Source organism: Manis javanica, chromosome 4 (assembly GCF_040802235.1).
Source record: "Manis javanica isolate MJ-LG chromosome 4, MJ_LKY, whole genome shotgun sequence".
Lineage (NCBI taxonomy): Eukaryota > Metazoa > Chordata > Mammalia > Pholidota > Manidae > Manis > Manis javanica.
Genome location: NC_133159.1, coordinates 33,434,327 through 33,455,912, shown reverse-complemented (window position 1 = coordinate 33,455,912; position 21,586 = coordinate 33,434,327). Strand labels below are relative to the sequence as shown.

Below are 21,586 nucleotides of genomic sequence, written 5' to 3'. Positions count from 1 at the left end.
TGTATTATAAGAGTGGATGTTCCAGAAAGGGCCTCCTCCTTCAGGTTGGATCCAAAAACCCAATGGCCGAAGGCCATGGTCCACCTACAACTGACGCAGAACATGAGCAATAATGAATTTTAGATGCCATGAGCCCTCACAGTACAGAGTTATCTGTCACTGCTCCACAGTGTAGCAGGTTGATGGAGGCAGACATGCTCCATTCATGAACCACATTGGTTGCACTGACCCTGTACTATGTTGACCTTAAGGCACACCCTTTCCTCAGCATTGGACATTCTACCCCTGGTCGCACCTGTGTCCCAATTCACCAGAGCCCCCTATCTCGCCCTATCACTTTGAGAAAAGCCCCCTTGATGTCCTTGTTCCTCAGACTGTACACCACAGGGTTGAGCAGGGCAGTGAAGACATTGTAAAGGAGTGAGAACAGCTTGTCTTGACCAGGAGAATAGCTGGAGTTGGGCTTCATGTAGATGTAGGTGGCTGGAGCATAGAAAAATGTGACCACAGTCAGGTGGGAAGCACAGGTAGAGAAAGCCTTGCAGCGACCGCGTGTGGACTTGATCTTGAGAATGGCTTGGGCAATACGCATGTAGGAGGCCAGAATGAGGGAGAGCGGGATAATAACAATGAACACACTGATGATGAAGTCCACCATCTCAATGAGGTGGGTATCCATGCAAGCCAAGCTTCGCACTGAGGGGCCCTCGCAGAAATAGTGGTTGATCATATTGGGCCCACAGTATGGTAGCCTCATGGTGAGGAAAGTATGGATTAGAGAGAACAAGAAACCACAGGCACAGGTCCCAGCTGCCAGCTGTGTGCACAGACCCCAGCTGAGGATCACAGTGTAGCGCAGTGGGTAGCAGATGGCCACATATCGGTCATAAGCCATGACCACAAAAACAACGCACTCAGAAAGGCCCAGGGCACTAAACACGTACATCTGCAGCCAACAGGCAGCAAAGGAGATGGTCTGAGAGTGAGCGAGAAGATGCACCAACATCTGGGGCATGGTGGTGGTGACGTAGCCCATATCCAGCAGGGAGAGGACACAGAGGAAGAAGTACATGGGAGTGTGGAGATGTACGTCCAGCCAGATCAGGGTGACGATGAGCCCATTGCCCAGGACGGAGCTCAGGTAGAGGAGAAGGAAGGCCAGGAAGAGCATCCTGTTGGACAGGGGGTCACTGGAGAAGCCCAGCAGGACAAACTCAGAAACCCAGCTTTGGTTTTGCCCTGGAGGCAGCTGCATGGTGGGGCCTGCAAGAGAATCATGCTCCTTGAAATGTCATCTAAAGTATGGTTTTCTACCCCGAATGCTGGAGGTTGTCAAGCTAGGATCTTAACTCTGGCCTTACTACTCATCTGCCGTCTTGAACAAGTTGCTTAACCTCTCTGAGCCTCAGTCCTCATCTGTAAAATGTGGCTAAGAATAGTGACGTTTCAGAGTTTTTATGAAGAGTAGATGCAATGTATATGAAGTGCATAACACAATGCTTTCAAGCAATAATTAACCGTAACTGCTCATGTGCAATCTCTCCAGTCTAACTTCCCATCCCTCAGCGGACAAACTTGTCACTTTTGTGTGACAATCAACATGCACCACATCAGCTCAAGCCGCAGAAACCTTTAGAGTTTGAGTTAAGACTGGACATAAACTTCTACATAACCCTCCACCTCAGAGACCATTTGTCTCCATAGCTAAAAGTGTCTCCACCCTGTAAACATTCTCCCTTCCGAGCTGACAATGCGATGCTTCGTCTATAGAGGGCTCTAGACAGGCACTGAGTTCTGATATCCTCAGGAGGGCACTTAGGCTGGGGCTTCAACCCTTCCTCAGTTGCTCAGGATGAGAGCCAGTGGCCTGCTGGCTGGAAGGGTCAGTAACACGCACCCCTCCTGATCTCAGTAGACCTACTACGGTCACACACTCAGGCCACACTCTTGACTGCGTCCACTTCTGTGCAAGCTCTGGCCTCTGCCCACCAGTGGCCAATGGTATATTCCTCCAGTAGTCACACCCTCTTTGGAAAAGGTCTGAACTCAGTCTGTTTTTTGAGGGTGTGTTACCAGCATGGGGAGTGAGAGAGGCATCTCCTGAATCCTTAGTCCCTTAATGTGCCCTCTCCTTCAGCCACAAGGCCCCATCCACTATTTTTTTCCCACTTGTAACTTCTTGTTCTCTTAGTGTGCTCTATTATCCTTCTAGTGGTTCCCTATCTTTTAGTAGGTAGCAATTCTTCATATTAAATTTTCTTTGTCACATTGTTGGTGTGTTCTCTCTCCTGATAGGATCTTGGCTGATAAGGATGCTAAATCTATGGTGAGTGACTTTGATAAGCAGCAGAATTTTACACAGTTATAAGACATCTACCCATAAAGTATTAGTTAATTAATCACAAAAGAAAAAAGTAGTAACTATCAGTGAGAAACTGGACATCTGAATGGAGTGACTACAATTAACATCACCCATAAGAAGCAGACAGACTCAATGTGTCACCACATGTGAAACCCTAACAATATATCACCTATATATTATTTCAGCCCAAAATGCAAAACCTGAATCACAAGGAAACATCAAAGAAACAAAAGTTGAGGAATTCCATAAAATACCTAGCTTCTAATCTTAAAAATGTGTTCATATCATGACTGACATAGAAAGGCTGAGAATCTATAATAGGTGCAAGGAGACTGAAAAAAGCATAATCAAATCAGTATGTAATTCTAGAGGAAGTAAATAAGATTAGATTACTTAAATGTATCAATATTAAGTTTCCTGAATTGGTAACTACTATATAAGACAATATACTTAGGAAGTATTCTGAAGTATTAAGGGGTAAGGAACATGATATTTGCAAATTACTTTCAAATAGTTCTGAAAATTATAATAACAACGATGTGACAAATTGTTAAAAATTAATGTATCTAGGTATGGAACAGAAAGGATTTCTTTGCAGTATTAGTCCAGCATTCTATAAATCTGAACTTATCTTTTAAGGGTTTCAAAAAGTTTTTAATTGTAAATGGTGAACTACTTGATCATGAAAATGAGCCCATCAGAAATTAAGGGAAAATTTTTATAGCCTTAAATACATATATAATAATATAAGAAAGGCTAGAAATTAATCAGCTAATGTCCACCCTCAGAAGATTAAAGAAGATCTACAAATCAAACCCAAAAAGAAGTTGAAGGAAAAAGACATAATAAAGATAAAAGCAGAAAATAATGGAATGTAAACAAATTTAGAGTAGATAAACTCAACAGAGCCAAAAATTCATTCTTTGAAATAATATATATGTCCTTAGCAAGACTGACAAAGAAAAAGAAATAAAATACAAATTCTCAACTTCAGAAATGAAAAGGGCAACATTAATACAGATCCTACACTCATTTAAAAGATAATTTTAAAATTTATAAACTACTTTATAACAATAAATTTGACAAATCAAATGGAAAAGTGTCCTAAAAATCACAAATTAAACAAAACTGACACAAGAAGAAATAAAAGTCAGAAGAGCCACTGTCTTCCCCCAAAATTGAATATATAATTTAAAATTTTTCAGAAAGAAAACTCTAGTCTCAGATAGCTTTACTAGTGAATTCTTCCAACATGTATGAGAGGAATAATAGCAATAATAGCAAACTCTTCCAAAGCATAGAAAAAGTGAAAATTTCCTAACTGAACTCAATTTATGAGACAAGCATACATTCAATACCAAAGAAAAAAACAAAGACATTACAAGAGGAAAAACTTGTGAAACAATCTTCCTCATGAAAGTTGTTGCCAAGCTACTAAACAATGTATTAGGAAATTGGGTTCAACAATATATAAAAAGGATAATACATCACAATCAAAGCAGGTTTACTGCAAGAAATCAAGGTTGCTTTAGCAACCTCATAATTCATCTCATTAATAGGAGTGAGGGAGAAAAATTATATAATTAACTCAGTAGACACAGAAAAGTCAACAAACATTTGATTACAAATAAGCTTCTTAGCAAACTGGGAATACAAGGGAAACTTCTCAATGTGATAAATATAATCTGCAATAAGAGAAGAAGAAACCTACAGCAAATGTAATAGTGAAGGGTGAAATACCAATAATTTTCTCCCTGACACTGGAAGTGAAACAAAAATGTTCACTATTACCACTTTTTTAACCATTGCACTGGTGGGTCATAGCCAGCGAAACAAGTCAAGAGAAACAGATTTAAGGCCAAAGGCTTGGAAAGGAAGAGATAAAACTGTCATTATCAGCCAACCACATATTGGTGGGTACAAAATCAAAAGAACTCAAAGTTGAACTGAAATTCATAAGCAAGTACAAAAAATTCAATGTATTTCTCTATAGTGGCAACCACAGAATAATTAATAAGAGCATTTAAAATCAAATATGTAATACAAAATTTAATGAAGTATGTGTAGGAAAACATTATTTAGAAAAATTAAAGATACCCAAGTATTGAGGAATATGCCATGTTCATCATGGGTTGGACAATTCAACATTATAAAGACAAAATTGAGTTATAGATTCAATACAATCTCAGTCAAAACTCTAGCAGATTTTCTACAGATATTTATAAGTTGGTCATAAAATTTATATGGAAATTATGAAGAATCCTGAAGAGGAAAACCAAACCTGGAGGACATACCAGTTATTACGACTTCCTACCATAATTAAATGAGTGTGAAATTGACGCAAGAATAAAAATCCAGATCTAAGGAACAGAACACAAACCAGAGCAGACCACGAATATACAGTTGTCTGATTTATGACAAAGTTGAGCATACCTAGCAATGGGGAAAGATGGTCTTTCAATAAATTCCACATGATGTGGATTTTCATGTAGGAAAATAAATGTGGGTCCTACCTCACATGGTAGCCAAAAATCAATTCCAGATGTATTCTAGATTTAAATGGTAAAGATAAAACAATAAAATGTTTCGTATCAAAAACAGAAACCTATCAACATCAGCTTGGGGTAGGGAGAGATTTCTCAGATAAGACATAAAAAGTCCTAAACCATAGAGAAAAAAATGACAAACCAAATTGTAGTGAACTGAAGAACTTAAAAGATTTGTATCCAGAATAAGTGAAGAACCCTTAAAAATTAACAAACAAAAAAAAGCTACCCAACAGAAGAGTGGGCAAAGGATTTAAAAATACACCTGACAGTGAAAAAAAAAAGACATCTTACAAAAGAGGCTGTATATATAACCACTAATAAAGTGAAAAGATGCTCAGCATCATTAGTCATCCAGCAATTGCAAGTGAAAAGTACAGAGTAACAAAACTTCACACGCACCAGAAGGCTAAAATGAAAGCCACCTAGTATCCTGCATGTCTCTTCTCCTGTCCCCTCCAGGCTCCGCCTAGGTCCTCAGCATGGAGGAGCTCCACCAGCTGCATGCGCAACGGCCAGCACACTCAGGAGTACATCCACTTTGGGACTTGGCACAGGTGTCATCTCCCCAGCAAGACTTCCCTGACCTGTCCCACCACCTCCCACTCCCAGCCCTGCACTAGATGCTGCCTCTGTTTCTCACACCCCTGTGCATACTAGCAAGTTATAATCTTAGTAGGCTTAGAAAATTCTTATACAAAGCTTGAGATACAGTGCCTCAGGAGAACTTTCTCCTTCTCCTGTTAACGCCCACTAATTGAGATGGCATGTCTGGAATTAACTATGGATATGCGGGTGAGTTGATAATCTCCATTGCAATAATAGCAATAGATAATACATAATGAATAATTTCGATATGCCAGGCATTATTACACTAACTTTATGTCACCATCACAACTCATTGAGGTGAAAGTACCATAACCTCCACTGTACAGATGAAAATACAAAGGCACAGAGAACAAGTGATGGGTTCTAAATTACGTGTTTTGTGTGGTGGACCTGGGGTTTGAATGGAGGCAGTCTGGAGCCAAGCCAACTCTTAATCATTATCCTCTCCTGTTTCAGCAGACAGGCTCAACATGGGAGGGGTGAAGAATGCAAACTTTCCCCCACTCCCATGCACACCAATTCAAGCTTTTGAGTTTTGAGCCCAAGAATCATGGCCTCTGAGATATGGCCACCAGGCAAGAAGGACCAGAATCCTCCTAGAACAAATGGCTGAAGTGGAAGCCACAACCATCTCTCAGGATACTTTCACTGGTCTGCTCCCATCGTGTGGATGTGAGAACCCAAGGAATGCATTGGAATCAGAAGGAATCAGTGGAAGGGACTTGGGGAATTATTGCCATTATGAAACTCAATAAATTTTTGTAAAAGTCAGTTTTAGTCAAATTTGATTTCCATGGAATGAGGGATATCATTTAGTTAAAAAAAAAAAATTTCTTCATAGATTCTGTCAGCCCAGCACTGTCAGTCTGGACTTGCAATGCCCAAGGCCTCTCGAGAGCAGGGGAGTGGGGGTCTCGGGGGTCCAAATCGCCAGAGCCATCCGTGTCCCTGCTCAAACTTTCCCCATCATTGTCCTTTCAGGGACAGTCTCTCAGCGAGACATGGAGATCCCTGAGCTCAGGAAGGTGTATTATTCACTTCTATGTTTCTAGCACCTAGAGATGGCTTCACACAGAGAAACTGTCAGTAAGTATTTGTTAAACGAATAAAGGAAAGAAAGAAGGGGGTCTGGGAAGAAGGAACGAATGGGAGGGGCCTGAGCTGGGAGGGGGGGAAGAACACGGGGCAGTGAGAAGAAGGGGCCAGAGCGATACTGGGCTGTGGGCACAGAGAGGACCCGGGGACTGGGGGCATGGCCACCTCTGACCTTTGCCCCCACAGATGCCAGGATCCTGCCCGCAGCTCCGAGCCCAGCTCCCATCTCACCCCTCAGGGATCCGCAGAAACAAGTCGTGGAGAGGCTGCCATTTGCTCTGAAGAGAAGGAGCCTGAGCAGGAAGCCTCCTGGGCAGCTGCGTGCAGGGAGCCGGGATTCAGGGCAGCCCCGTGCCCGGAGGAGCCCTGCATTTCCGAGGGCGGAGGGGGAAGCCGGCCTTCTCTCCGCGGGAAGCTCTCTGCGCGCGGCCAGGCAGCCTTGGCTCCGGAAGGTCCTGCCGTCGGGTCCTGAGGCACAAGGAGGGAGCCCGCTGTCCCCAAGCTCCGCGCAGTGGGCCAGGCTGCTGCGGCTTTATGGTCCTGTCTCCTCAGCAGGCTTTCCAGGGAGAGCTGACAAGGGCCACCCCTTTGCCTCCGGCCGCCACCGCCCCTGTCCCCAGGGGGAAGCCACGATGGGATTCCCTGAGTGTTGTCAACAGAACCCGACAGGGAGGACGCCCTTGGGGACAGAGCGGGAGCAAACAACACCCACAAGGGGAAGTGGGGAGGTGGGGAGGTGGGGACAGGACTATTTCCTTTCCCAGACTTCTGAGGGCTGTGACCAGCTCCTGGGAGAGGGGCTGGCACTGGGCACCTTGTAGAAGTGCCAGGAACTGAAGGCCTCATTCTGATTCTCCTCTCACCTCCCCAAACCCTGGGCCCTGACCTGTCCATTCAACCATGTTTGAGTCGCACATCTATTCCTTACTGAACAACTTGGGCAAGTGAAAATCCTCCTCCATTTCCTACTAGTCCGATACCCTGGACGAATCACCCAACCTCTCTGATGATAATTTAGACTTGACTGTGGAGCGCTCACACCAGTTCTTGAATCAGTCCTGGCAAAAAACATGTGAGTCTCAGCCGCAGGTTACATGCACGGAGGCTGAGGCCCAGGGGCGTGAGAAACTGCCCAGCGTATCTACTAAGGGCAGAGCCAGAGTTTGAATCAGGATCTACCAGATTCTACTGCCTGTTCTCTTAAACTTGCTGTTATGCTGCCTCAGCTTTCTCCTCTGTAAAATGTTAATAATAATTTCTAGTGATGACTAATGCCGGGGTTTCTGGGAGAATTCGATGAGAAGATGCTGAAAACCCTGCCCAAGCCTCCATGACCGAGTTCCCTCCTTCCTTCTATCAGGCCTCAGCTCCCCATCTACCCAGAATGGGAAGATTGGGCTCTGAGGTCCCTCCTGCTCAGCTTCCACCACAGTCAATTGTTTTGAAATTCAGAATTGTTGTGAGGTGGCTGTTAAACAAAGCCATGATGCAAGGTGAATTGTAGAAAATACAATCAAATAAATTACATTAAAAACAAAGACCAAGGGACATGAAGGAATTACACTAAATAAAATAAGTCAGAAAAAGAGAAATACTTTATGATCTCACCTATTTGTGGAAATCTAAAAACACTGAGCTGATAGAAACAGAGGGTCTGGAAAGGGATTGAGTGGTATTATGATTAGTACACATGGTGTAGGGGAGGTGGGTCACGCAGCAGACAGCATAACACAGAGAAGACAAATAGTGACTCTGAGGCATCTTACTGTACTGATGGGTGGTGTCTTCAATGGGGCATGGGAGTGAATTGACAGTATGGGTGAATGTAGTAACCACAATGTTTTTCATGTGAAACCTTCATAAGAGTGTATATCAATGATACCTTAATAAAAAAAAGAAAGAAACAGAGGCACTGGGTGTTCAGGAAAATGAGAAGATGTAAGTGTAAGAGCAGAAGCTCTCATTGATAAAACAAACAAATTCCTGGGGTCTGATATAGAGCACGGTGACTGTAGTTAGGAATACTGTGCTGTGTACTTTCAAGTGGCCCTTAGAGGAGAGCTTTAAAGTCCTAATCATAAAGACAACAAAATGGTGATTATATAGGGGTAAGGATGTGCTAACTAATATTTTTGTGCTAAACACTTCACAAAATATACATGTATCAAATCATGTTTTATATCTTAAAGCTACACAATGTGATATGTCAATTGTACTTCAACAATTTGTGGGGGAGAAACAAAAAAATCAGCTTATAAAATGAAAAAAAAAAAAGAAAGGTGAAAAACAGTGTTCAAAACCCTTCATATCCCAATTATTCTACAACACTTTACTCTTCTCTGCATTCTAGAAGTTATTTCCATCTACTAGATTTCTTTGGTGGAAATTCTCTCGAATGGTGTTTGTATGGGCATCTTTTGAAAACCTGAGTTCAGTGACATTATTCTGTAAGCTTGAAATCAGCTACAGTGGGTGATTGACTCCATGGAAATCGGCAAACAATATGAATCAGAACCTTTTCCTCTCCTTCCAAGACTAACGATTAAATACTTACCAGCACATGATGGCCTCCAGTCCTGAGTCCTGGGAATCCAGAGCTCTCAGGCCACTCTAGTGCTGGAGGCATCCCACTCTGCTGCTGGCCGGAGCGGATGGAGCCCTCAGTGAGCGGCCCTCGTCCAGGAGAGGCGGTCCCAGCAGGTCAGGCCTTCTTGGTCCAGGTCTCCCTGCCTCGCTCAACAGAGGCCCCAGACCTTTTCCTCAGAACCATAACAAATCATGACCATCCTTGCCCTGCACCAAGGCCCTAACTCTTCTCACACATGTCACCAAGCCTGCTTCAGCCCTGAAGAGGTAGTCCACACATCCCTATTGGACGGATGAGGAAAGTGGGCTCACAGAGGTGCAGTGACTTGCCACAGTCAGAAGCCACCGAGGATCATAGCATGAAACTCGGGTCACTCTGACTTTCAAAATGACGGGTTTACATAAATACTGCCAAGCATGGTACTATCCCCCTTTTACCAGAAAATGAAATGTGACCAGGAAGAGTCGAGGGATTTGGCAATGCCATGCGGCTACACAATGGCAGATCTGGCACCAGAACACTGGCAGGTGCCTGCTGGCTGGTGCTGTGTCCGCGGTGGCACATGCATCAATGTTGAAGTCTCCTCTAAAGGCTGCGCCTGAACCCCAGCTGACATCCCTCTGCTGGCCCGAGAGCTGGTCGTGACGCACAGTGGGGGAAGGGCGAGCCAGCCCGGATGTGGCCATGAGGGAGAAGACTGGACTCCAGAGGCTTCACGATGAGCCAAGCAGGCCCACAGGCCACAGGGAGAACAGGGTGGGCTCGTGCAGAGGGGGCAGCTGGGGCAGGGGCAGTCCTGACAGCTGGGACTCTCTACTCGGCCCCAGGCTGAGAACACCTCTGGAAGGAACCGCAGGAGCTCGCTGTCATTCCCTAAGACAGGTGCCCAGGACGTTTTCTGGGATTGTGTTGGAGGCAGCTGAAGGGAATAGCAGGACATGGTGATGATGTAATGATAATGGTAATAATTTTGGGCTGGAAAATAGGTATGAGTGGGGTGGAAAGAGAAAAAGGCCAGGGAAGTCCATTAAAAAGACCCAGAGTTAATGAGTTAACCAGTTAAAACTCAAAAAGCCAGGAACAACTTGGGCTCCTATGTTTGAAAGTTCCCAGGATAAAGGAGGGGACCTAAGCATAGCCATTTCTTTATTGTGTTAACCATGCAGGCCCAGTTTATTCTTTAACTTTACCTATATGCTGGTTTTTTTCTCCTTTGGCCCTAGTCAAGTAGTTTACAACCTAGGCAATTAATTTAGCATGCACGCCCAGCCATAAATAACATAGCAAAAGGCAGGAAGTTAAGAAGTAAGATTCTTAACCTACTCTTTAACATTCAGACAGTAATGCAGCCAACCTTGGGGGCTGGACAGTTGTCTTGTTTGATATTCTCCCAGACCAAGATGCCAGTTTTCCCAGGGAGAAATCAGAGCAGGAAGTTCCTGTTGTTAAGTTAATTCTAAATATTCAAAGCCACTTAACAAGTCTGCATCCCCAGCTCTTAGTCACATTCCTGAAGAATCCTTTAAAGGGGGAACCCCCAAACTATTGGGGTGCTCCTCTCTCTGAGGTCACCTGGACTTTCCAAGTGCAGAATCTTTTAACTTAAAACTCTCTTTTCAACTTTTCAGGGTGCTCCTTCTCCTGTTTCTCTTAGTTCACCTGCACTTTTTCTCTAAGTAACTTTAAATAAAACGTTTACTCTGCTTCACTACCGTGCCTCAGCCCTTCAATTCTTTGTTGCAGTGGGGTGAAGGACCATGGAAAATACACAACGCTCCCCAACAATAACAACCACAGTAGCAGTAGGGATGATAATAGCAAAACCTTACAGGGTGTTGCTCCTAGTTGCCTGGTATTCTTCTAAGTGCCTTGCTTACAATAGCCCATTAATACTCAAAACATCCCAATGAAATAGTGTTATCATCATCATTTTGCAGGTGAGGAAACCAAATCCTAGAGATTTAGCAATGTGACAAATGTCCTACGGCCCCTTACTGGCAATCTAGGCTTTAACAGGTGATATGATGCTTAAAAGTTAACAGCCAAAGCTCCAGAAAGAAAGGAGGGAAAAAAAAATAATTCATGCCTGATTCATATCCTTGCCTGCCTTGATGAGTCACAGTCCAAATTGCTGAGCCCATGCATAACTTCTGTCCCTGCTGCTTTCTTTGTGAGCCCTTTGGGCAATGATGGTGGTGGCTGGAAAGAGACTTGTATCCACACACTGGATATCCTACCCGCTTGATCGTGAGCATTCACGTGGGACTCAAATATCATCACATTCTTTGACAGTTAAAGAGAACTCTCTACATATCCCTTCCCCAGACCTTGTTCTCACCAATGTTCCAATCACAATCTTTGCAAGTCCCTGATCATCCAGCCAAACCACTGGCCACAGTAGTAAATACAGAGCGTCACATCTGGCTAGTTTTCTTTCCAAACAAAATGAACCACCAAGTGCCCTGCTTTATGTTCTGTCCCCTGGGAGGATTTCTTTCCATCACTGGACTTCACGGATGTCTCAGAAGGAGCTATGGGAGTGCAGCTGTCCACTTTCATGCAGTGCCTTCCAGTCATGCAGAACCATATGTAATCCAGGCCTGAATTTTCTCTTCCTCATCAACATATCATAGGGAACTCCCCTTGAGACCTCAGGTGCAGGCTGTGCAGGGCAATGCAGAAGGAGTAGGGCACTGGGGCCACTTCTTCATGCCAACTACTTGGACCTGCAGGGACTGCTGGAGTCCAGTGTCATTCATGCCACTTTCATTTGATGATGACTGTGTGTGCCAACTATTGACTTGGAAAATCAGACAACATCAAGTTCACAGTGGAAGTTCAGGTCACATGATAATTTGGGGTACCATGGTTAAGTGTTCAGTTTCTACTAAACCCAATAGCAAGTCAAAAACTGTTCTCAAAGGGAGAGTAGCAATCCTCAGAGGACAGGAGGCTTTGCTCCAAAATCCTAATGGTCTGTGCTGTGACTCACTTCTACACCCCTGTCAAAGGTTGCCAACAACATATCTCTATCTGCTACAGACACTTCAAGCACCATCTGGTCTGCTGGTCCAGTGATCCAAATGGAAGAGCAGCTTGCACAGAGCCTGGACCTACTGCAAAACCTTCTCTTCTGGACTCACTCAAACCCAGAGGCTTCTCAGGCCACTCAGTAAATGCTCTATAGTAGCACACCCAAATGAGGACTGTGCTGCCTCCAAAATCCAATGAGGCAAAGTAGGCATTGTGCCTCTTTGCTTGGCGCTAGGAGAGGCCAGATGCAACAACTTAGGCTTCACCTCAGAAGGGATGTCTTGACAAGTCTCATATACTGGATTCCAACAGCAAGCCAAAAGCTGTTCTCATTGAGGTGGAAAGTTCCTGGATTTCTGTTGGATTTATTTTCCACCCTCTGATGTTCTAATGCCTTATCTTTACCATTACTATTATGGCTACGTCCTGCTTACCAGGTGCAAGCATAATACCATCAATGTAAAAGACCAGAGTGATGTCTTTTGGAAGCAAAAGTCAATCAAGATCCCAGAGGACTAAATTGTGACATAGGGTGCAGTGTGCATAAACTCTTGAAGAAGAATAGTGTTTATCTGCTCTTGTGCCCATTACCACACTGTGTGATCATCACTGCTGTGTAATGTGTCAGCATCTGGGGGATGAGCGTCCATTTGCTCAGAGTGTCTTCTATGTCCTTACCACCTGCAAGCCCCAAAAGAGTCATCAACCCAGGCACTTACACTAAGCCTTCAAGAACAAGATTCCTATCACTCTGTTAAGAAGAATGGAGACAGAGAGAAAGTTATCCAAATCATTTTATGATGCAAGTTTTTCCTTGACACCAAAACTAAATGAAGACATACAAGAAAATCACAGACTTATGACACAAAAGAAAAAAATCACAAATCCTCCATTCTAAAACAACAAACCTATGAAAACCAATTCCTTTCATAACTTATTTAGAGGTTATCACCCAGCAAATCTGGCAAAACCTGATTTGAAGTAACTTGGTTTGAACATTTATACACTTTGGTGCAGAGGGATATTAGCCTTTAATTTCCGTTTTTTGTGTGGCGTCCTTGTCTGGTTTTGATATTACAGTGATGCTGGCCTCACAGAATGAGTTTGGAAGTATTCCCTCCTCTTCTACTTTTTGGAAAACTTTAAGGAGGATGGGTATTGCCTCTTCTTTAAATGTTTGATAAAATTCTGCCATGAAGACCTCTGTTCCAGGGGTTTGTTCTTAGGTAGTTTCTTTGATTGCCAATTCGATTTCATTGCTGGCAGTTGGTCAGTTCAGATTTTCTGTTTCTTCCTTGGTCAGCCTTGGAAGGTTGTATTTTTCTAGAAAGTTGTCCATTTCTTCTAGGTTATCCAAGTTGTTGACTTATAATTTTCATAGTATTCTCTAGTAATTCTCTGTATTTCTGTGGTGTCCATAGTGATTTTTCCTTTCTCATTTCTGATTCTGTTTATGTGTGTACTCTTTTTTTCTTGATAACTCTGGATAGGGGTTTCTCTATTTTGTTTCTTTTCTCAAAGAACCAGCTCCTGGCTGCATTTCTTCTTTCTATTTGTTTTATTCTTCTCAATTTTTATTTATTTCTGCTCTGTTCTTTATTATCCCTCCTAGTGACTTTGGGCTTCATTTGTTCTTTTTCTAGTTTCATTAATTGTGACTTTATACTGTTCATTTGAGTTTGTTCTTCTCTCTTGAGGTAAGCCTGGATTGCTATATGCTTTCCTCTTGAATTCCTTTGCTGTGTCCCACAGGTTTTTGGCTGTGAATTGTTGTTTTCATTTGTCTCTCTATATTGCTTGATCTCTGTTTTAATTTGGTCATCAATCCATTGATTATTTAGGAGCATGTTATTAAGCGTCCATGTGTTTGTGGCCATTTTTGTTTCCTTTACATACTTTATTTCTAACTTCATACCTTTGTGGTCTGAGAAGCCGGTTGGTACAATTTCAATGCTTCTGAATTTACCGAGGCTCTTTTTATTGCCTAATATGTCATCTCTTCTGAAAAACATCCCATGTACACATGAGAAGAATGTGTGTCCTGCTGCTTTTGAGTGGTTTTTTGTAGATGTATATAAGGTCTGTCTGTTCTAATGTATTTTATAGTGCCACTGTCTCCTAACTTATTTTCTGTCCTTTGGAGTGAGTGGTGTGTTGGAGTCTCCTAAAATGAAAGCACTGCATTCTATTTCCCCCTTTAATTCCTTTAGTATTTGCTTCACATATTTAGGTGATCCAATGTTGGAGGAATAGATATTTGTAATGGTTATATCCTCTTGTTGGGCTGACCCCTTTATCATTATGTAATGTCCTCCTTTGTCTCTTGTTACTGTCTTTGTTTTGAAATCTCTAATATCTGATACAGGTACTGCTACTCCTGCTTTTTTTCTCCCTATCATTTGCATGAAATATCTTTTTCCATCCCTTCACTTTTAGTCCGTGCGTGTGTTTAGGTTTAAAGTCTCTTGTAGGCAACATACAGCCGGGTCTTGTTTTTTTAAATATATTCTGTAACTGTATATCTTTTAATTGGTACATTCAGTCCATTCACATTGATGGTGATTCTCAATAGACATTTACTTATTTACATTGCAGACTTTACATTTGTGGTTACCAAAGGTTCAAGGACAGCTTCCTTACTATCTAACAGTCTGTCTTAACCCACTTATTATGCTATTTCAAACACAATCTAAAGGTTCTTTTTTTCCTCCACTTCTTCTTTTTCTTCCTCCTCCACTCTACATATATTAGGTGTCATATTCTGTACTCTTTTGCATCCCTTGGCTAACTTTGTGAGTACTTGATTTGATTTTGTATTTGCTTAGTAATTAATTGGTCTACTTCCTATACTTTTTTTTCCCCCTGGTGATGACTATTTAGCCTTAGGAGCAGTTCCATCTGGAGCAGTCCCTTTAATATACACTCTAAAGAGTTTGAGGGTGGTGAATTCCTTCAACTTTTGCTTATCTGGAACTTGTTTAATCCATGCTTCAAATTTAAATGATAATCTTACCAGGTAGAGTATTTTTCTTGGAGGCCCTTCTCTTTCACTGCATTAAATATATCATGCCATGCCCTTCTGGCCTGTAACATATTTGCTGAGAAGTCTGCTGACAGTCTGATGGGGTTTTCTTTTATTAGTGATCTTTTTTCTCTCTCTGGATGCTTTCAATGCTCTCTCCTTGTCCTTGATCTTTGTCATTTTAATTATTATAGGCCTTGGTGTTGTCATCTTAGTATTCCTTGAGGTTGGAAAACTCTGCACTCCCAGAACCTGAGAGACTATTTTCTTCCACAGACTGAGGAAGTTTTCAGCAATTTTTTCCTCAGAGAAACTTTCTATACCTTTTTCTCTCTTCTTCTTTTCTCTGGTACCCCTATAATGTGAGTGTGGTTCTGTTCAGCTAGATTGCTCAGTTCTCTTATTATTCTTTCATTCCTAGAGATCCTTTTACCTCTCTGTGCCTCACATCCTTTGTTTTCTTGTTCTCAAATTTGTATTTCACTTACTGTCTCCTCTACCTCATCTAATCTACTTTCAAATCCCTCCATTGTATGTTTTATTCCTAATACTGCATTTTGCAAAGTTTCTATCTCTTTGTTGAAGTCCTCCCTGAGATCTTGAATATTGTTCTGTACTCTTTGAGTATGTTTATGACTTTTATTTTGAAATCTTTATCAAGAAGGGTGGTGATTTCAGTTTCACTGAGTCCTCTTTCTGGCATTTTTCCTATAATTTCGTTTGGACCAAATGCCTTTGCCATTTCATTTTTTTAGTGTTTCCTATGGAATAAGAACTTTGTGTACATGGCACTCTCTAGTGCCCAGAATCTCTAACCTCTGGAGCTATGAAATACTGCTTTCCAACCTCACTAATCCCCAGAGCACCATGTAATTTGTGATTGTGCTCCAGGAGCTGATCTCCAGGGCTGGGTGTTCAGCAGTCTTGGACTTCTATTGACTCCCAGCTCTGTTTCTCTTCTTCCCGCCTGTGGGTTGTGATGGGGAGAGGGCTTGCATCCCACCAGATCATAAAATTGGTATATTACACTGTTCTGTGAGGACTTCTCTTTTTCCTAGATGTAGGAGGTGTGTTCTGTAGTCTTCGGGTTGCTTTCTCAGGATTAATTATATTTGATGTATTTTCGTGTTTTATGTGATTTGGGGAGGAGGTTTCTGCCTCACTTTCCATGCCGTCATCTTTCTCCCAGCGATAATTTGTTTTCTTAAGTTCAAAACTCCACAGATGGAGAGGAATTTTGCCATAGAATGGATCATATGCAGAGTCCTACCCATATCCGATTTAAATGATATAAAGAACTTAAAATGATTAGATTTAAACAATTGAATAATAATATTATTATTTATTAATTAATTCATCAATGAAATGGAACTAATGATAATTACTTTGAAATGTTACAGGGCCTGTTACTCTCTGGATCCAAACAGTCTACAGAAACCACTCAGTAGGCTAAACAAAGGACGTTCAACATGAAGAAGTATTAATTATGAAAAGAGAGTACCTGGAGGATATAAGGAAACCCTTTGTGGTACCCAAGTGCTAAGGGATATTAGCCAAAGAAAGAAAGAGCTGGGAGTAGGTCAGACCACATTGGAGGTGTAGTTCAGGCACAGCTGCAGAGGAGTTCACTGGTTTTGCCAAGCTACTCTTGCTCTGGAGTTGCTAGGCAAACTATAAGTCACCTTTCAGGGTGCAGGTAAGGAAGCAGGCAATTAGCAACCAGCAGTGTGGACATGCAGATGGATGCCGGGGGGCCAGTGGAGGCACAAAGCCTCCATAGTACATGGGCTTGCAGATGTAACAACTTATTCTCTGACCCTGAAGAGGACAGGTCCTACATGTACACTTGTGGGGACCTGCTGAAGGCGTAGCTGCATGCATCCCATTCCAGGGCTTGGTCAGGGAGTTGGAAAGATGGCTGCCTGTACAAGACTCCAGTTCCCAGGAGAGGACAGCCAGACTGAAGAGGCAAGATCACTGTGCCTGCTGGGCCACCCGTGGTGCAGGCCAGAAATGCAGGAAACGTCAATGTCCTGCAGTGTCCCTCCAGTGCCTCTGAGAAAATTGAACATCACACCCACTTTAAAGGAGAAATACTTAAGGGAATTCTCTTGCATATTACACAGCATATATTGAAAGCTTCATTTGCAAATGAAAGGTCATAAATAGGTAATTGCTACAGTCCACCACTTTGGCTGCTCAGCCCCTTCTGCATCTATTTAGGAACATTCAAATTTCCTTATGACAAACAAAACAACTCAAGCTAAGAAGATACATCTCTACTTACAGATGAAGGAGATTGCAGGCTATATTAATTATTCTTCAAATTCAGCCACAGTCTCATGGAATATTCTGTTATCTGAAGACAACATTATAAAGTCATCTTCTATAGCATGTGTATAAAATAAAATAATTTTAAATTGTAATCAAATTGTAATTATTTTTATATTCTAGTGAAAAATAAAGATAATTATTACTATGTATAAATGTATGTATGTTACAAATGTGGAGAAAATATGTAAATCAAGTGTAGTCCCTGCTCTGTAACTGACCAGGACACCACAGTTGATAGTTGATGCCTATGGCTGTCTTCTTCAAGGGCCCATTCCATACTTCCCTTGCCATCAGTCAGAACCTCACCTTCTCTGGATGATTTACCCACTTGAGTGACCCAAACTTTCATTATCAAAGGGTCTGAGTCCTCCAGCATTCTGCCTGTTTTTTGGTATCTGTACTTTTCCATTAACCCTTACATTTGGTATGGCAGGCCTAAGAATTTTAGCCAAGGAATCCTGTGGGTTCCATAGACCTCTGCACCTCAGTTGTGTAGCAGTACTCCAACTTCTCTCAGGAACCAGGATCAATCACTCCAGCCAGTACACTGGCTCCTTATTTTGCCTGTTATTTCAGTGGAACGAGAAGCCAAACCACCCAGACCAAAGTCCATGCAATTTGGTGGGGACCATTGTTTTCCCCACTGGTGTAAATATGTTCTATTTGGGGATTCAGATCTCCAAGCTAACAGAGCTCAGAGTTGTTGAGTGAGAGGAACAAATATCCTGAGTGAATTATTGGATATCACAATGAGAGGATCTTCTCAGGCGTTCACTGCTTGATTCCTAGATCCATGCATTCTGACTATGGGGGAAACAGCGCTATACAATGTTTCTGCTTCAAAGTATGAACTGCTTAACACATCACGCTCACTTTGAAGGAGAAGGTAAGATAGGGTCCTGTTCTTTCAAGGTCTTGCTGCCCAATGATAGCCATAACTAAGTGTTTAATAAGCCATTCCACCTTTCAGTCAGTCCAGCTGCTTCTGGGTGATGGAGTTATGGTAAGGACACTTGATTCTATAATTCTGAGCCCACGGCTGTACTTCCTTCATTGTGATATGAGTTCCTTGATCTAATGCAATGCTGTGTGGAGTGCCTTGATGGTGGATTCAGCATTCAGTGAATTAATAGATATAGGATGCTAACAAAAGCTTTTGTGGCAGGGAAAGCAAATCAATTTGAAGAATATGTCTCCTTTCCTTTGTTGACATCTGTCTCCTCCATGATGAAACATATCCAATATCCAATAGAATCAAACTGCTATAGGTGGCAAGATGCTCTCCCAGGAAATGGCACCCTACTGGGGACTCAATGTTGGCCCCTGCTATTTTCAAATGAGGCACTTACTAGTAGTAGTTGCCCGATCAGATTTGGTAAGGTAAATTGATGCTGTGGAGTCCATGCAGGTAGCCTCCATCCCTGCCACCATGGCTATTTTGCTGATGTGCCCATTGAACAAGTGTCTGGGGAAAGAGGCTGATGGACATCCACAGAGTATGTCTTTTTGCCCATCCAGGGATAAGTCTCCTGTACAGTTAATGCCCTTCCACAGAAATTCATATAGAGCACTCACAATCGGTGCCGATTCTGAGAAGTCCATCCACATATGCCTCTCCTCTCCCCAAACTTTCTTGTCACCAATTTTTTAATCTTGTGAGGTAGGTACTTCATAACTGCCTCAACTTTTCTTACTCTCTTATGCAAATTAGTCTATTCAAACATTCTACCTTTAAGTGGATTAATTTGGGTAATTTACAAATGCAACTTTTATTCTTCTCTAGGTTCCTTATTCATCTTATGGTTCAGGGATGATTCTCAAGTTTGCTGCATTTGAGTACCATGCATTCTACTTACTGCAACATAGAATTTTAGAGAAACAGAGGTAATAGAGGCCGTTAAACTTAAGATGCTCATTTTAGAGGTGAGCAAAGTAAGATCCAGGGAAAGGAAGTAAATGTCCAAACTCACAAAACAACTTAGCAAAGTTGACCTGGAATCCAGATCACTTGATGTCAGGTTCTGTGTCCTTCTACAACACAATGCAGAGTTTACCATGTTAGCCCCATGAACCATATTGCCTCCATGTACTGAGTCAGATCTGTATATTCCATTGGCTTAATTTTTAATGTTAGCTACATATATTTACTGTTTACATGTACCACTTTGATTGCCTACATTGCCAGGCCATTCTCAGTTTGGCCCCCTACTGTGTTCATGTACCATGTGACTTACAGTTACCATGTGTCATGTTAGTTACATGTACTCTATTGGGCCCAGTGCCATTATGGGGGATTGTATTATAACCTCTTTTTGCTGATTCAGTGTAGAGGGACTATACATCCATATGCAATGCCGCATGACTGCATTAGTTTTCTGTGATAAGAAAGTGCTTCCTGCCTTTTTGTCACCACACTTGCCATGAACTGTCTTTGCCAGTAAGAATTGTCACTTCTGAACAGCAGCTTTCAGAGCCACCATGTATTTTGGCCATCATGCTGTTCTCTGTATGGTAAGAATGCATGTTCCAGAGAGGACCTCCTCCTTCAGTAGGATCCAAAAATCCAATGGCAGAAGGCCATAGTAGACCTACAACTGACACGGAACATGAGCAACAATGAATTTTAGTTGTCGTGAGCCCTCACAGCACAGAGTTATCTGTCAGTGCTCCACAGTGTAGCAGGTTGATGGAGGCAGCCATGCTCCATTCATGAACCACATTGGTTGCACTGACCCTGTACTATGTTGACCTTAAGGTACTCTCTTTCCTCAGCATAGGACATTCTACTCCTGGTCCAGTCTGTCTCCCAATTCACCAGAGCCCCCTATCTTGCCCTGTCACTTTGAGAAAAGCCCTCTTGATATCCTTGTTCCTCAGACTGTACACCACAGGGTTGAGCAGGGCAGTGAAGACATTGTAAAGGAGTGAGATCTGCTTGTCTCGTTCAGGAGAATAGCTGGAGTTGGGCCTCATGTAGGTGTAGGTGGCTGGAGCATAGAAAAATGTGACCACGGTCAGGTGGGAAGCACAGGTAGAGAAAGCCTTGCAGCGACCGCGTGTGGACTTGATCTTGAGAATCGCCTGGGCAATCCACACGTAGGAGGCCAGAATGAGGGAGAGCGGGGTAATAGCAATGAACACACTGATGATGAAGTCCACCATCTCAATGAGGTGGGTATCCATGCAAGCCAAGCTTCGCACTGAGGGGCCCTCGCAGAAATAGTGGTTGATCATATTGGGCCCACAGTATGGTAGCCTCATGGTGAGGAAAGTATGGATTAGAGAGAAGAAGAAACCACAGGCACAGGTCCCAGCTGCCAGCTGTGTGCACAGACTCCAGTTGAGGATCACAGTGTAGCGCAGTGGGTAGCAGATGGCCACATATCGGTCATAAGCCATGACTACAAAAACAATGCTCTCAGAAAGGGCCAAGGCACTAAACACTTACATCTGCAGCCAACAGGCAGCAAAGGAGATGGTCTGAGAGTGCGCGAGAAGATGCACCAACATCTGGGGCATGGTGGTGGTGACGTAGCCCATATCCAGCAGGGAGAGGACACAGAGGAAGAAGTACATGGGAGTGTGGAGATGCACGTCCAGCCAGATCAGGGTGACGATGAGCCCATTGCCCAGGACGGAGCTCAGGTAGAGGAGAAGGAAGGCCAGGAAGAGCATCCTGTTGGACAGGGGGTCACTGGAGAAGCCCAGCAGGACAAACTCAGAAACCCAGCTTTGGTTTTGCCCTGGAGGCAGCTGCATGGTGAGGCCTGCAAGAGAAGCATGCTCCTTTAAGTGTCAAGAATGTCAGAGGATGTCAGGCAAGGATCTTAACTCTGGCCTCACTACTCACCTGCCTTCTTCAACAAGTTCCTCAATCTCTTTGAGTCTCAGTCCTCACCTGTAAAATGTGGCGAATAATAGTGATGTTTCAGGGTTTTTATGAAGAGTAGACACAATGTATATGAAGTGTCTATCACAATGTTTTAAAGCAATAATTA

General features: G+C 42.8%; 1 protein-coding gene and 1 pseudogene across 1 annotated transcript; both read right to left on the bottom strand.

The window, feature by feature from the left end:
• Nucleotides 1-307: 307 nt before the first annotated feature.
• On the bottom strand, nt 308-1,255 carry LOC140848588 (olfactory receptor 2A12-like). Its single transcript, XM_073232848.1, has one exon. The coding sequence runs from the start codon at nt 1,253-1,255 to the stop codon at nt 308-310; it is 948 nt and encodes a 315-aa protein (XP_073088949.1).
• A 19,144-nt stretch (nt 1,256-20,399) lies between these two features.
• Nucleotides 20,400-21,347, bottom strand: LOC118969089 (olfactory receptor 2A12-like; annotated as a pseudogene).
• Between the last annotated feature and the right edge of the window lie 239 nt (nt 21,348-21,586).

Coding starts and splice junctions, on each gene's coding strand:
- LOC140848588 (XM_073232848.1), bottom strand. CDS start 1,255: ATGCAGCTGCCTCCAGGGCAAAACCAAAGCTGGGTTTCTGAGTTTGTC.